General features: G+C 42.2%; 1 protein-coding gene across 29 annotated transcripts in view; it reads left to right on the top strand.

The window, feature by feature from the left end:
• The window catches only part of LOC148392825 (calcium-activated potassium channel subunit alpha-1a), a 99,832-nt gene that overhangs the window by 28,700 nt on the left and 56,797 nt on the right, over positions 1–14,335 (top strand). For all 29 annotated transcript variants that reach the window (XM_088384423.1, XM_088384411.1, XM_088384424.1 and 26 more), the window contains exon 3: positions 12,741–12,802. In XM_088384423.1, coding sequence (XP_088240549.1) covers positions 12,741–12,802 — 62 coding nt within the window. The remainder of the gene's footprint in view (positions 1–12,740; positions 12,803–14,335) is intronic.

Below are 14,335 nucleotides of genomic sequence, written 5' to 3'. Positions count from 1 at the left end.
GCGCTCTTCTGAAAGGTCTTATCATTTCATTTGAATCATTTTACAAATAAAATAAAATTCTGCTCACAGCGTGTTAGCTTCTGAGCACAGTTGTAAAATAATATCTTTCAATTGAATTACCATTAAATTATTATTTATTGTTTAAATGATTTCTTTTTGATATACCTCTACCAGTGTCAATCAAAGACCAAGAATTTTAACTTTAATACACCCCTTGTATCGTGTCACGCTACATTATTTGTTCATTAAAACCTGACAACGTGCTATGAATGAATACAAACAAGAAGAACACAAATGCATCCTTGACAAATACATGACACACATTCCATTCTCATAGTCAGTGGCTGTCCAGCAAAAAAAAAAAAAAAAAAAAATTGCTTTCTGGTAGCCCATCAGTCATGTTGTTGCGTGAAATAAGCAATCGATGGCCGCATCCCGAGCCAATTTCACCGTAAATTAACAGCAGTGGACACGGACAAATCTATCCATTTTTCACCTCTCCTTTCGCTATTCGCCAGTGTGTTCCCGCCGTAATCAAAGTCAACAGCAGATTTTCTTAACTCAAATTCGGTGTCCCCTGCTTTTCCTCTCCAATGTTTTTGTTTAGCCGCCATATCCGTTCGTCATTTGCCGTCATTTATCAGCTCAATCAATAACAATCCAATTGGCATCAAGCTGCATCCTCCGAATGGTGATGAATACTTGCTTATGCCCGTGCAAGCAACCCTGCAGCGGAATGACTGAGTGGGAGAAAGTGCACGCCAACGTCTTCCCGCTTGAGAAAATTCACAAAAACACTGCCTTAAAGGACAGCCATGCTTTTTTTTTTTTCCCCCCATAAGTGATCTTTATGAAATATTGATGTCTGCAACCCAGTGAGGGGCCGGTGGGTGCGGTTCTCTGCATCTAATTGTATTTGCATCGATCAATTTGAGCCTGTCGTTTTGATGCAAAGTATTTTTAGATTAGGAAGACCCGGTATGGTTGTAATCTACACGGAGCATACTGTTAGTAGGATTGCAGTTTTATTTATGCCAAATAAATCCCAGAATAGACCACATGTGTTTGGTATTTTATAAACGCATATGAAATATGAGCGTGCATATTTGTTTCATCGCTTCATGCAATCAACGGGCCGTTTGTTATTGTTGTTTGACTCCAGCTTGTGATTTGCAAGCACAGGTTGCTGGCGATTTACGGTTGCCATGGTCACAGGTTCCCTTGTGTAAAGTCTCGCTTTTTCTCGGATGCTACCACTTGAGAAATGTGCCTATAAAGCTTGGCTAGATATGTGTGGTTTATTAATCCCATGAGGTTAATAATTTAGAGGTAGAAAAAGTCTAAAAGATGGAAGTGGAGAAGCAGAATGGAAAGAAAAGGCATCGGAAGGTTGGTGCACTCACCGTGTTTTCCCATAGGAAATAAAATTAATCTGCTGTTGCCATCAAAAGTTCTTTATGAACTGTTAAGACAAATGAACGGTCATCCAATGTGTAAAAAGAAGTTACCCACCGTTAATCGTAAAAATTAAAAACAATAAATCGTGTCGGTGTATGTGTAGCTGGAGATTGCAATTTCTTGTTGGAGGTGAGTCTAATAAAGACAAAGCGATGTTTACTTTTAATTCTTTTATCATTGATGTTATTACTGACATATTTTTCCCATTTCCCATACTGCAAAAAAAATGGTTTTAAGGTTACATGTTTTTTTGTTCCACGTATCAAGGTTAGTTTTTTTAACGCCTCCCGCAGGGCAATGCTTGACAGTCCGTTTTTGTTTCACATATTGAGCCACCTTTTATCGGTTTTTAATTTACCACAGCACACTGGGGTAAATTTTACAGCTGTCAAATGGCAGGTCTGGAGTTTAACCCCATCCACGAATTCTCCCGTGCCCTCAGTCGAGGCCCGTCATAACGCCGCAGGTCTTTCCGCGATGACTCATCGCACCTCTGTGTTTCTCTCTCGCTCTCATCTATTAACCAGTCCATTTACCACCCAGACCTCCATTTCTTTGCCGACGTTTATTTTCCCCCGTGTACCTTGTCTGTCCCTCACTCAGGCAGCAAGGTCAAGAGAGGAGGCTCAGCTGTGATTCTTATCATCTGCCCTTTAGAAAAAGTCTCAGACATTTGAATCATTCAGCTCCTGCTAGACAAGACGCTGAACGCGTTGCGTAAAGATTAGAACGGGCAATATTGTGGAGAGGTAACTTTTCTTCTTGCTTCCATTCACTTGTTTGTGTCTCTGGAGTGCTTGGCGTGTTTAATGACAAGTACGTTTTACCAGATCGTATTGGTCAACGCAAAGCCATGCTCACTTTGGTAGATGAGGACGAGAAAATGGCTCTCTTGAAACTCAACAGACCATTGAGCTATAATTCAGATGTTTAATTCAGATGATACCAAAAAAAAAGTCTTGCTGTATTGTATCTTGTAGTTTCCTTTCTATCTCTAACAAGCCAACTGCTGTGCTTGCACTACTTTTTTTGAGAAGTGTCTTCAAACGAGTCACTTAGCTGATTGCAAGAAAGCCCGGGAAGTCGGACGTTGCTATTAGATAATTAAAATATGACCGTTTTCCAAGTGCTATTCCCGAGACTTTTTGCTGCCGAAACTGATGATTGAAATGAGACGATGCAAGCACGTGCGAATGCAGGTGTTTTCCCGTGTGTTGTCAGTTTTGGCCTTCCCGTCGGCTCCAAGATAAGAGCTTATGGTTGTCACGCCGACTCGCTCTAGCCTCGGGGATGAGTGCTTGATTGACTCCAGTATGACGTAAACCTCATGGATCATCACAACTTGCTGTGTCACGTTGATCCAACTCTCACCCAAGAACGTTGTCGCCGCCAGGCTCTGAATATAAATCTTTCTATAAATACAACCCTTTAGAGGGTATTTGTTGAAATATTAGGGACACAAAAATGGTTTCGCTCTTAGTCAGCAATATTCATCTTCTCTTTGAGATGTTTAATGAGGCGCAGTAGAATGTAACACTGCGTGTCATCCTAAAAGTTCAGCCAAGCAGCAAGAGCTGTCTCTGCAGGCTTTACCTGACCAGGTTCATATGGCTTCATCTATATTTGCTCTAACCTTGTCGCTGCTCTGTAGAAGAGCTATGATGCAAACCCGGGCTATCCGATAGCAATATGTCATCCTTTGACATTCAACCCGGTGGCACGAGGCTTCGTACCACACAACGGACTGTCAATCAATTCCAATGTAAAGCCATCTCTTCTCGTGTCAAAATAGACTTGAACAGAAATATTGATGGAAAGATTTGGTTAGTTGTGGAATTAGAGACTGTTCTTACCTGACAGTTGCCGTACCCGATGAGGTCTGCTGTCTGACTAGCCTTCCCTGAACTCTGCAGTCACCAAGTATTTTGAGATGTGGCCTTGGAGAAGGTCATATCAACTTACCATATCCACGAGGAGTGGAGATGCCATATTTCTCTGCTTTAGCTATTTCATCTTTGTGACATTGACATAAAAGTACCAACGTCTATTCAAATTTGCCTACTGAGACGTTTTTTCATTAAAAAAAGAAGTATGAAACCCATACAATCAAAATGATCTCTTTGCTTGATATTGTATTATTATTATCTTTTTAATTCAAAGAGATTAGAGCAAATGATCTTGTACCAAATTGCTACCATGGGATTGCCGGAATCAATATTTTTATTTTCAAGCAGTTAAAAGGGAAGCGTATAGGTTGCTTTACTGTTGTTGTTTTTTTCCTGCCACGTGAACTTTTGACTGTTTGCGTATAATATATATAAAATCTATGATATCAATATAATTTCATTACAGGTTGAAAAAAATCAAATCTAAACTAAAACTAGTTTAATAGTATTCTCTAATGAGATGCCACACGCCGAATGATTAAATAAAGTGAGCTGATTGCAATATTCCTGCCAGCAAAACACGTTCTGTCCTTGTTTCTAAGCTTCAGTCACCAGCAAGTGTTTTCTGACCAACTCGCGCACTGAACAACCACCCACTCACAACATTTCTGATATTCCCTCAAGCGCTGTTTCCTATCCTTGATAAGAAAATGGGATGCCGATGCTTTTTTTTCCTACTTTCTCGGGTTCCTCATTATCCACTTCTGCTGAATGACAGTCAAATGACCTTGTAATTCTTTGGAGAAGAAATAGCTTCCAGCTCAACCCAGGTCTGGCACTGTCACTCAGTCAGAGTTCCAATCGGGGGGAAGAAATTCCCTCTGGGGACTGATTAAGCTCCACCTTGTTAATATTCAGCATTTTTTTTTTTTTTTTTTTTCCTCGCCCATGGCGCAGGCTTTATAATGCTGCAAGTCAGTGGCTGCCTCCACTTCTCCGTCTGGCTCAGCCTGGAAATACATCAGCAGGTTTGAGTCACGCAAAGCGAGCGAGCGAGCGAGCGAACGGCAGTGTGGGAGTGAAAGAGATTGGGTTCAGCGGGGATGGGGCTGACTGCATCTCTACCTCGCCTTTCTTTATAGGGCGGACAGGTTATTTTTGGAGCGACAACAGTGAGAGGATCTATTAGCCCAATTCACTTAAAAGGCACAATGGAGGCAGCCAAAAGCGACTCCATCAAGTGTGGTAGCGTAAGAGCTGTGATTTCCCATTTTCTTCAGCATATGCTGACGTCACCCGGAATGGGTGAAGTCAGCAAAATTTCTACCATCTGCTTAGCCATTTTTCTCACCACATCCGGTCAGCCCCGCTGTGTCGCCGTTCCCTGGGACGGGATGGCCTCGCAGCCTCCCTGACATATTTCACCTCTGCCACCGGCCCTGCTGTTCGTACTTTCCATTCGATCATTGGCAGGAAGAAAAGAGTTGATGTGGCCCAATTTTATTGTGGCTCACCTATGTATTGATTTATTCATCAATGAAGTCAGGGTTGAATGCTGCTGTTCAGCAAAATTAGTGTATGATCATTGGAGAATGTGATTTCTGTTCCCAAATGTGGGCTGCACGAAAAAACACACTTTTTCTTCTGAATGATGACCAATTTTTCTGCACTTCACAACCGGCAAATATGTTTCAGTTTACTGGTAAAGAGATTTGACAGAAAAATCCATTTTAACAAAGCAAACCTAATTTTGTTGGAAGAATCGTTCTTTTTTCAAAAAGAATATCTGTAATAGAATCTCCTTTCAAGTTAGTTTTGGCCCCTGAGGTTACATATGAGAAGTCCAGCAAAGTGATAAGTAATGATTTGTTGCCCCTTTCCTGAAAATCGTCTTCAATTGCATCAGTGTAGACGTCCAGGATTAGTGGCAGATTGACCTCATGCCACTCCAAAATATTTACTCCTTCTCTCTGAACAGTTTTGCTTTCTCTAACTTAGGATATATTGATTTTGACAGATTAAATAAACGCCATTCAGTTTCCAAGGCAATAACATTTGAAGCACCATAGCCATCTTTAAGGCTGACTGAATGTTAAATCATATCATTTTGATTTCTATCATAACGTCATTATTGCTCGACCGTAACCACTCATATCACCGTGGCAACATTACATCATTAATTCACATATTTGTTTGCCCTCAGTGAGTCTGTAGCTGCATCAGGCAAAAAAAAAATCTGTGAATGATAGCTTTAATGAGCTAAGGTAATTATAGTTATGTATTTGTTTTTTTTTCCCCTCATGGGAAAAAGTACATTTGAGGGAGGCACCTTTTCAGTTCAAGTGGATGATGAAAACATCGACTAATTGGAGTGAGGTGTCCATTAGTGGGACAATCACACAATTTTAAAATCCACATCATGCTTGGCTTATTAATGTTAGCAAATTCAAACTATGTGTTGTGTTTTTGAGCATTGCTTCAGGTATGTATCCAAAGAATGCTCTTTGTGCCAAATGCGTCACCACCTACGAAAGAACATGTTCGCAAGGGTCATATTGTAATCCTAAAGCCATGAAATTGATTTTCCTCTGTAACATTCCTGCTGCTCCATCACGTTGCTACGATATTGCACATGCCGGGCTTTGTTTACGGTCTCGTATTGGTCACCACCGCTGCGTTAAGAGCTCTGCGGAGGCATCCTCACTGACTGTGTAGGCACCGGCCTGCGGTACAGACGTGACTGACTCTTTTTTTTATTTTATTTTTTTTATGCTACTGTCACTCAAGATGGATTGGTGTAAGCTTACATGGCTAAAATTAGTGTCAATATTCCAAACATGTGAAGAACAATCCCTCTAAGATGGGAACGAAAGGGAGAAAATACTGCAAGTTCAATTTGTTGAACTTAATATTTATGTAAAACCAAATTTTTTTTGTTTTTTTTATTAGTTTGCGCTGTAAGTATAGCATATATATAATAACTATATCGATTGATATTAATTGATGCCATGCCGGCTTGACGCTAAACCCATCAATTCGTCTCGGGATCTAATTACCTCGCAGACAGCAAGACCGATTGAACTTTCCAACGCCGAGCGTGTTGGCTATCGAGCGGTGATCACCGCTGGTCAACAATCAATCACGCCAGCGCCAAAGTAAAGGTGAGAGGTGGAGCTAATGGACACCAAAGTGAAGCTAGGCTCAATGTCTTCCTAATAGAGGTCAGACTATCACCTGTGATAGGTCTTCACCTCCTCTGATGATCAGTCGTCTTTGAAGACAGAAATTGGGTTTAAAATAGAATTGATGTCGGAATTAGCTCTGCCGGTGGAACTATTAATTATCCACAGATTTAATAAAACTAAAGCTCAATTAATAATACAGTACCTACCCCGACGGGCAGAGAAGACAGTTCGCAAATTAACCTTCCGTTCACAGTATCTCCAGCCTATGAGAGCATATGGAGGGCCTGATTAGTTGCCGGGAAATTTATCAGCCTTGCTTTTAATATTAATATTCCCTTTAACCGGAAGCTTGATGATCGCAATAAGAAGCATGGTGCGTCTTGTCGGTGGTCATGAAAGATGACTCGAGGTCATTTGCGTCAGGTCGCCGGTGTCTACCCTCCGAGTTGGCTTGACAGCCACGGATAAGGTTTGATCTGATATACGCATACCCGCTCAACAAGCGTAGAATACTAATCACCTTGCCGCCTTTGCCGATTCTAGTCTCACGTTTAACCTTGCTGCTAGGGGAAGCAGCGCTTATCGGGAAGCGCTACATGACGGTACCGAGTAAAAGTGGGCCTTGACGCGGATGATAAACTTCTCATTAACCTTCAGGAAATTAAACGAAGCCTCGATTTAATTAGATAAAGATAGTGTCACTGCCGCTTCTCCTCTGAGATGAAAGGTAGCCTCCCTCGGCGGAGGGCGGAGATAGGGAAGCTTGTGTGGAATGCTCAAAGAAAGAAATGATGCTTCTAATCCAACGTGGCTGCACTTTTAGAGGCACCGGCGGATTTTGCAATATGCATCGGCCGAGGTCATTGCATTGTAATATAAATGGCAAGGCTGTGATAAAAATTTGACATCATTAAGTATGGCAGCGTGATTTATGGCATGATTAAAGCGACATAATAGGAGAGCGGGGCAGGAATGTCGCTCAGACAATTGCAGACTGACCTGAATGCATTATGAGCAAGCCAACAGATGGAGACGAAAAAGCAGCACTAAACAATCCCACCAAACTTCCTCCTGCTTTACTTTTCTGAGCGCAAGTCGACTGCTAATGGGATGAGAGGCGGTGCTTTTTGTGTAAATGCCAAGCTTGCTGCGCTTTTATTCCAACAATGAATTATTGAATGGATTCAAGAAAGATATATCGGCAATTTCGAGGGCCAACTATTTGTAGAATGATAAATTTTACATATATTCGCCAACATCAAGGTTTGTTCTCTTCCTGTTTATGTCTGGGGAAAAAAAATTTAACTGAAACAGATGTGATACACATTTATTGGACTAATTACATGCTTTTAAAAGTACCCTAGTTCATAGTCTTTTTAGTATTTTTCAAAATAGATTACTTAGAATAAAAAATCATAATGAAAAAACAAAGCAAAACATCTATCTAATAATAATAATAGCAGTATTTTTTTTCTTGACACTTAACTATTAATATTGTAACGGCAAAACGGAACATTTATGATTTTTATTGTTTAAAAATGGAAGAAATACATTTGGGAACTTCATGGCAAGATCTGTGTGCCGTTTTCACTGAGAAGATATTCTGTGATACTACACATGCAATCTGGTGGGAGTTTTTTAAAATCTGATTAATCGAATAATCGAAAAAATATAATTGACAGGTGACTTGATTATTAAAATGATGGTCAGGAGGAACTCAAAAATTGAAACATGTGATTGCTATCGCATCAGCAGAATAAAACCCGTTGACTTTACATCACCTTAAGAAAATAATGAAAAGTTTAAGCCAAATTCTTAATACAGAATTTCCGAAAACTGCTCACTTTTAAGAAATGTCGCTGCTCTTGTTGCTCCCAGTCGCAACTCCCGCATTGTTGATCGGATCTATCGCTTGAACCGCCTTGAAATATGCCCGCCGTTAAGTCTATCTTACTGAGCTGGCACGGCTGTCACGGCTGAACACTTTGACTGGAAATAATAGAAGCCCGCAGCCACAGTGCATCTACGTAATGGCATCATATCAGCTTCATGTCGAGGCAGCAGCCAGCTCTTTGCCGGCTGGTCACATGCATCCTCTCGTCTTCTGGGCGCTGGTATAATCGCGGTAGGGGTCCTCCTCCCGTTCCGTCCCACCGACACAACGCTCACACAAGGTGGACGCTAATGCACGGGTGAAAGCGTAGGCATGAAATAAACACGCAAAGAGGGCGTGCGTGTGTGCACACGCTGTGGCATTTAAGATCTGGCTGTGCCTTAGAGGACATGTTCTAATATTCTCCAGCCATCTTTCTCGTCAGCTGCTCTCATTCTGTCGCTGCCATGAGCCATTTTCTGCTACCTCTCTATGCTCGTCACATCCCACTGGGGGTGTCTCAGCGATATTCCCTCACCCCTCCATCTCCTGCTGACTTTTTATCTCCTGTCGCCTCTCGTGGCCTCGCTTCAATTCTTTTTTTGTCATTTTGGCGTCTTTGAATAACTTTCAAGGTCATGACCACACAATTGATGCCTGGGAGAAGGGAAATGTTCAATTGGTAGTGCGCTCGACCTTTTCTTCAAGTGTCTAATACGGCTTTTTCCAATCTTAGAATTCTGACCCAAAGTTCATCCAGAATTATATTTCTTTTTTCTTCAAACATTTATAGCACTCAAGAAGAAAGACCATGAATGAATGCCAGTTGCTCATTGGTTGTCCAGCTCTTCCCACAATCGGTGTGTCTGCTGATAGCGATAATCGGATCATTTCACACAAAATGTGCCACGTGGACATTCTAGCGTTTCCGAATAGACCAACCTTCCTGTGCGGAGTCACCCCAATGCCGAAGGTGAATTTCAAGCCAGGAGCTGTGACAAAGTTGCTGACACAAGATCTGGATCTTGTCCCCGGGGCAGAACACCACTGCAGGGACAGGTCAAGTACAGCAAAAACATTTTGAGTGAGTGATGCAAAATCATTCCATTGGTAACCGAGGATTTTTCTCAGGGATTACATCATTTTTAGAGACAGTCTTTTGTCTAGTAAATGAATGTCAATCTTGCAGTGTCACAGCTCAGCCAGCAGACCTAGCTTCAATATGAATAAATGATGCTGATGGAGTAAGTTTTAGAGGAGAGCTTGTCCTGCCTGTCTGTCTGCTGCCTCCACACTCCTTCAAGCCCTCTGCCCATCTATGGCTGACAGATGCTCATTTTAGAAGCTGTCATCTTGTCAAACCTGAGTGGCTTCCCTCTTCACCGGGCCGCCGCCGCCGCCGCGCCACCCCGCCCATCAATCACGGCGACTGTTGCCGTGGTACAACAATAACTTGGCGTCTGTCTCATCGAGGCCGCCGGGGGTTAAAGGGAGCAAATTGCAGGGGTCCGACTATAATGCTCGCTTTATGTGATGGCATTGCTGTCGGGCTTGGATCGTAATGTCCTGTTTGATGTCTCAAATGTAATATGAGTGGTAGATGGTGATTTATTTTACCGTTGTGCATGGAATGTAAGGGTGCAGTAGAAAGATTTATACTTTATGGTATGTAGCTTCTTGTACCTATTTGCATGTATATATCATTTTTTATTTGAATGATTATGGTTCCAAAGTGCCTTGTTTTTTCTTGTTTGTTTTTTTTTCTTTACTTTTCACAAGCACTTCTGCCATGCTTCCCTACATTTGGGTCCCCAACCCTGTGAGACTAAACCACTTGCAGTCTTGCCATTGTTTACTGCACCTTGTTGTTTGCTCCTCTCATTAGTTAGTTGTGGTGGGTGTTGCTGTATAATTGGTCCCTCTTTGCTTGACAGTTATGGCTCATTAAAATGTTTTTCTTGCAGGAGAGTTACAAAATTAAGCGGAGCTTTTGTTGTCAGAGACACGAAATCCGAAGTGTTTGATTTCAAAAGGACTTACGTACACTTTACCAAAGATAGACGGAACGGGAAGTATTTGCTAAAACCAACAACCACAATTGGTATCGTGCTTCACGTGTTGCATGGTAAGAATCGCCAGATGAAGGCCTGAGTTATGCCCGCGTGTGAGCAGAATACAAAGTGTGCTCTTCCCAACAACGTTGTCAGGTCATTTGGTTCACCTTTTGTGTGGGTGTGCATGTGTGTTTGTGCTTTTCCTGCCATTCCAAGCCAATGTGTGTGTGCTGATAGACGCCAACATATAATGGAGGTTTCATTCCTTGTTCTGTGTGATTCTTGTCACTGACCTTGTGTTTGTGTTTGTGTGTGTGCATCAACGTGTGATTGTGTCCATTGTGCTTCCGACAGCACAATTATGTCGTTGGATTTGTTCTGCAAAGGAAAAACACACAGAACACGGAAGCGGCGCAAACATTGACAATTTAATGAGAGCACAAATCAACAGTCTGTACTTGCCGAAAATCAGCATGGATTATGAACAAATATTGGCTTACTAATAACTTCCACCTCCGATGTTGTGAAATAATTATTTTCAATTGTTCAACGGTTATACTAAAAAAAAAATGAGGACCAAGTGTTACATCTAAGCTCATCTTTGTGACTTAATCTCGGCCACTTCTAAATCAAGTGAGAGCTTCGTCCTCTCGTGTGTGTTTAATATCTACGCAATTCTGCTGTTGCCGTATGAGAGCTGCCCCTTTAGCGCGTTAGCTTGCAATGGCAGAACCCGAAACCCACACAGACACGACATCCTCGACATGTCCAGTCCTGTAGGAACGTTTGCTAAATGGCACCTCGGAAAATATCTGACGGATTTAGCTCATCGTTTTTTTTTTAAATCTGTAAGGGGGATGCCCTCTCTGCCTTTTTAGGTTTCCCCTTTTCCAGCGGTGCTTGCACAACATAGTGCATGTGCGACGTTGGGATGGGGGATGGTGAGATGGGCTGTTCACAGCTGAATAACTAGGTCACTTTAAGATGATGACGCGCTTTATCTCCTCGGCTCCTCGCTGCCTTTTTAGCAAGCGGCCGCAATGGCGAGCGCCGGTTGTTCCTTCTTCTCGGGTCGCTCCCTTCCTCAAACCAACGTGACCTTTATACTCACACGGTGGCCTAAATTCAAGGACGCAGCAGTAAGTGCAGCATGCAAGATGATGCGGCTCAAATGAAAGCGAGTGAAGGAGAAACATTACATCCCTGGATGGTTAAACCATTTGATTACGTCAGACATAAAAGCCAAAACAAGGAAGTCGATAGGTATCAGTGTGTACCGATACCTTGAAATTGAAATCATACCTGGTATTGGTATTTATGTACAGCATACTGCACATGTATTTTGTTTGTATTTCTGTAATTTCCTATTTTATGTATATAATTTTCATTGGTGCAATAGTTGTTCATGTAGTAATGTATTTATTGTTTAGCTCATTATTAGCAGAGCTGTGACAGATGGACATCTTGACATTTTGTATTTATTCCCGCGTGACATTTGCTTTTTATACGGATGACACAACAGCATTTCTTGCCACCCACGAGCTTCCTAATTACCTTTTTCTCATTTTCTCATCTGGAGCCTCCCCGTCTTTCTTGTGTGTGCAAAATCAACCATGTGTTACATGACAGGGTCATTCTGCCCCTGTGCAATACTGATGCCCAGCATAGCCCATCGTGCTGCATTCAAGCGACTTAAATCCATTAAAAATGCAAGCCAAGTGCTTAATACCTCCAGCACAATGCGTCAGATCAATCTAAAGGTCCATTGCATGAAAGTAATCAAGCTTCGTCATCAATAATAAATGGCACAGTTTGGTGGCACAGTTTGCTGCTATTGTTGAATGGGCTGAAAAGGAGACTATTGTGCGTCACGACCAGCTGTCGGCAAGATGATATTGTGGCCATGATGGGAGCACCAATTTGGTTTCTCAAGGCCTTACTTTTACCATTTTTGATATCTGCAAATCATACATTTAATCCAGCAGTGCAATAATAGTTATACTTGAACACTTGATATCAACTCAAAGCATTTCCTCTTAGCACTCCTAATGATAGTGTGACATGTTTTATGTGTGCCATGTGGCCTGGCAGGACCCCGGTGGCATCCGACGTCCTGCATGAAAGCCAGCATTCAATATTTAGAGATGACTTTGTTAAGACGTTTAGCAGTGTGCAAGGCCAACATGACAAGACGACGCGTGGCGTCAACAGGATCTGAATAGAACCGTCTGATGTCGACTGGCACCGCATATAAATCATTTGCTCTTTTCTTCTGTCTCCTCAGGTGGTGTTAGTATTTGCACTCAGCATCGGGGCCCTTGGAATATACTTTATAGACTCCTCAGAGTAAGTACCTCAAATTTCCTTGGAGATATTTCTAATGATATTCCAAAATAAACATGACGTGTGTTGACATTGCCGTTCGTACCGCCGATGAATCATGTGTCGAGTCTCTCAAATGCAAATGCTCGTATTTACACGGAGGTACACGTGCGCGCGCACGTGCCGGATCTTGTCAATGGAAGGCATGTCAGTTTCCATGGCAACAGAGACAGGGAGATACTCCGAGTGTGTTTAGTTGTGTGTGTGTGTGTGTGTGTGTATGAATAAGTGAGAAGGGCGTGTGTTGCCAGTTTGTGCATCTCCCTAGTTGGCAGTCACCCAGCGTCACATTGCGGGCCTGCCAGCACTCCGACAACCACTGCAGCAATATCCACTCCCAAAAGTAGTTTTTTCCAAAGGAAAAAAGAAAAGGTTTGAATTCCTTTGAGGTTCCAATTTTTTGGTTGAAGGTAAAAGTTGAAAGTGAAAATGAGAGCCAATTGAATATGCTTGATAAATCTTACACAATCTTTGGAGGTATTTTTGCTGATACATATTCCTTTTCAAATGGTCAAATTGTAGATTGTGTGAAATGACATTTGCTAACGTGAATCGAAGTAGCAATCAAATGGAGACGTTGGTTGTTTGCGTTATTGGAACACTCGATGTGCTTGTCTGACACGATGACATAAACATTTTCGTTGCGGTCCACTAAACAAGCCGACCGAGATATTCCAAACATCTTTCACTTGGATGACAGATATAATATTGCGGTTGGCGGTTGTACATTCATTGGACAGTACATGTATTGCTTCCCTACATCAGAGGCATTGCCTAATCCGTCTTGCAGCAGTCCATATTGCCCCCAATCCCCCCTCCCCCTCCCTTCTATGCTTGGCATTGTGATTAACTCAGGCTTGCACACTGGGGGACTTGTTATCAAACCAGAGCAGGTTCCACAAACTCTGAGGGTGTTTTATATCGGAAACACGCCGGAGCTTGTGTAATTTTCTACGTTACATTTTTGACTGGAACTCAAGAGTCTCTCGATAAGGACATGCTGTATTCTGTTCTATTCGATTTGTATCAGCTGGCCGAAGGCGGCCCACGCTGCCGACATCAAACTCACGAAAAATGCATCAGTCAAGGAAGGCGCAAATGGCTCTCCATTATCACTCGGACTTGTCACCTACACACGAGCTGTCGCACGGATCCTGCAGCATTTCATTCATTTTTCAGCTTTGAGCGTGTTCTCGCTGTGATCCGCAAAGATCCACTTATTGACTTATTATTACCTGGTGTGAGGCATTTCATGTGCGTGCAAGTGTGAAGAAGACGAAGCGGCAGCGGGAGCATTACACCGCAGGCGTAATTCAATTAACTCACTCCCATACACCGTCTAAAAATAAACCACCTCGTTTTCCTTTGTTGCAAATGAACAAGAGCAGAAGAAAAAAAAAAATCAATGATGCAGACTTGTACCTCACACTTTTTAATGATTGCAATTACGTTTCGAAATATTGACCGCCGTGTGTTACGGTCACCGCGGGGCTCCTC

Source organism: Syngnathus floridae, chromosome 9, assembly GCF_059516105.1.
Source record: "Syngnathus floridae isolate MCC-2025c chromosome 9, RoL_Sflo_1.0, whole genome shotgun sequence".
Lineage (NCBI taxonomy): Eukaryota > Metazoa > Chordata > Actinopteri > Syngnathiformes > Syngnathidae > Syngnathus > Syngnathus floridae.
Note: the sequence above shows the minus strand (reverse complement) of the source record. Positions and strands in the feature narration are given on the sequence as shown.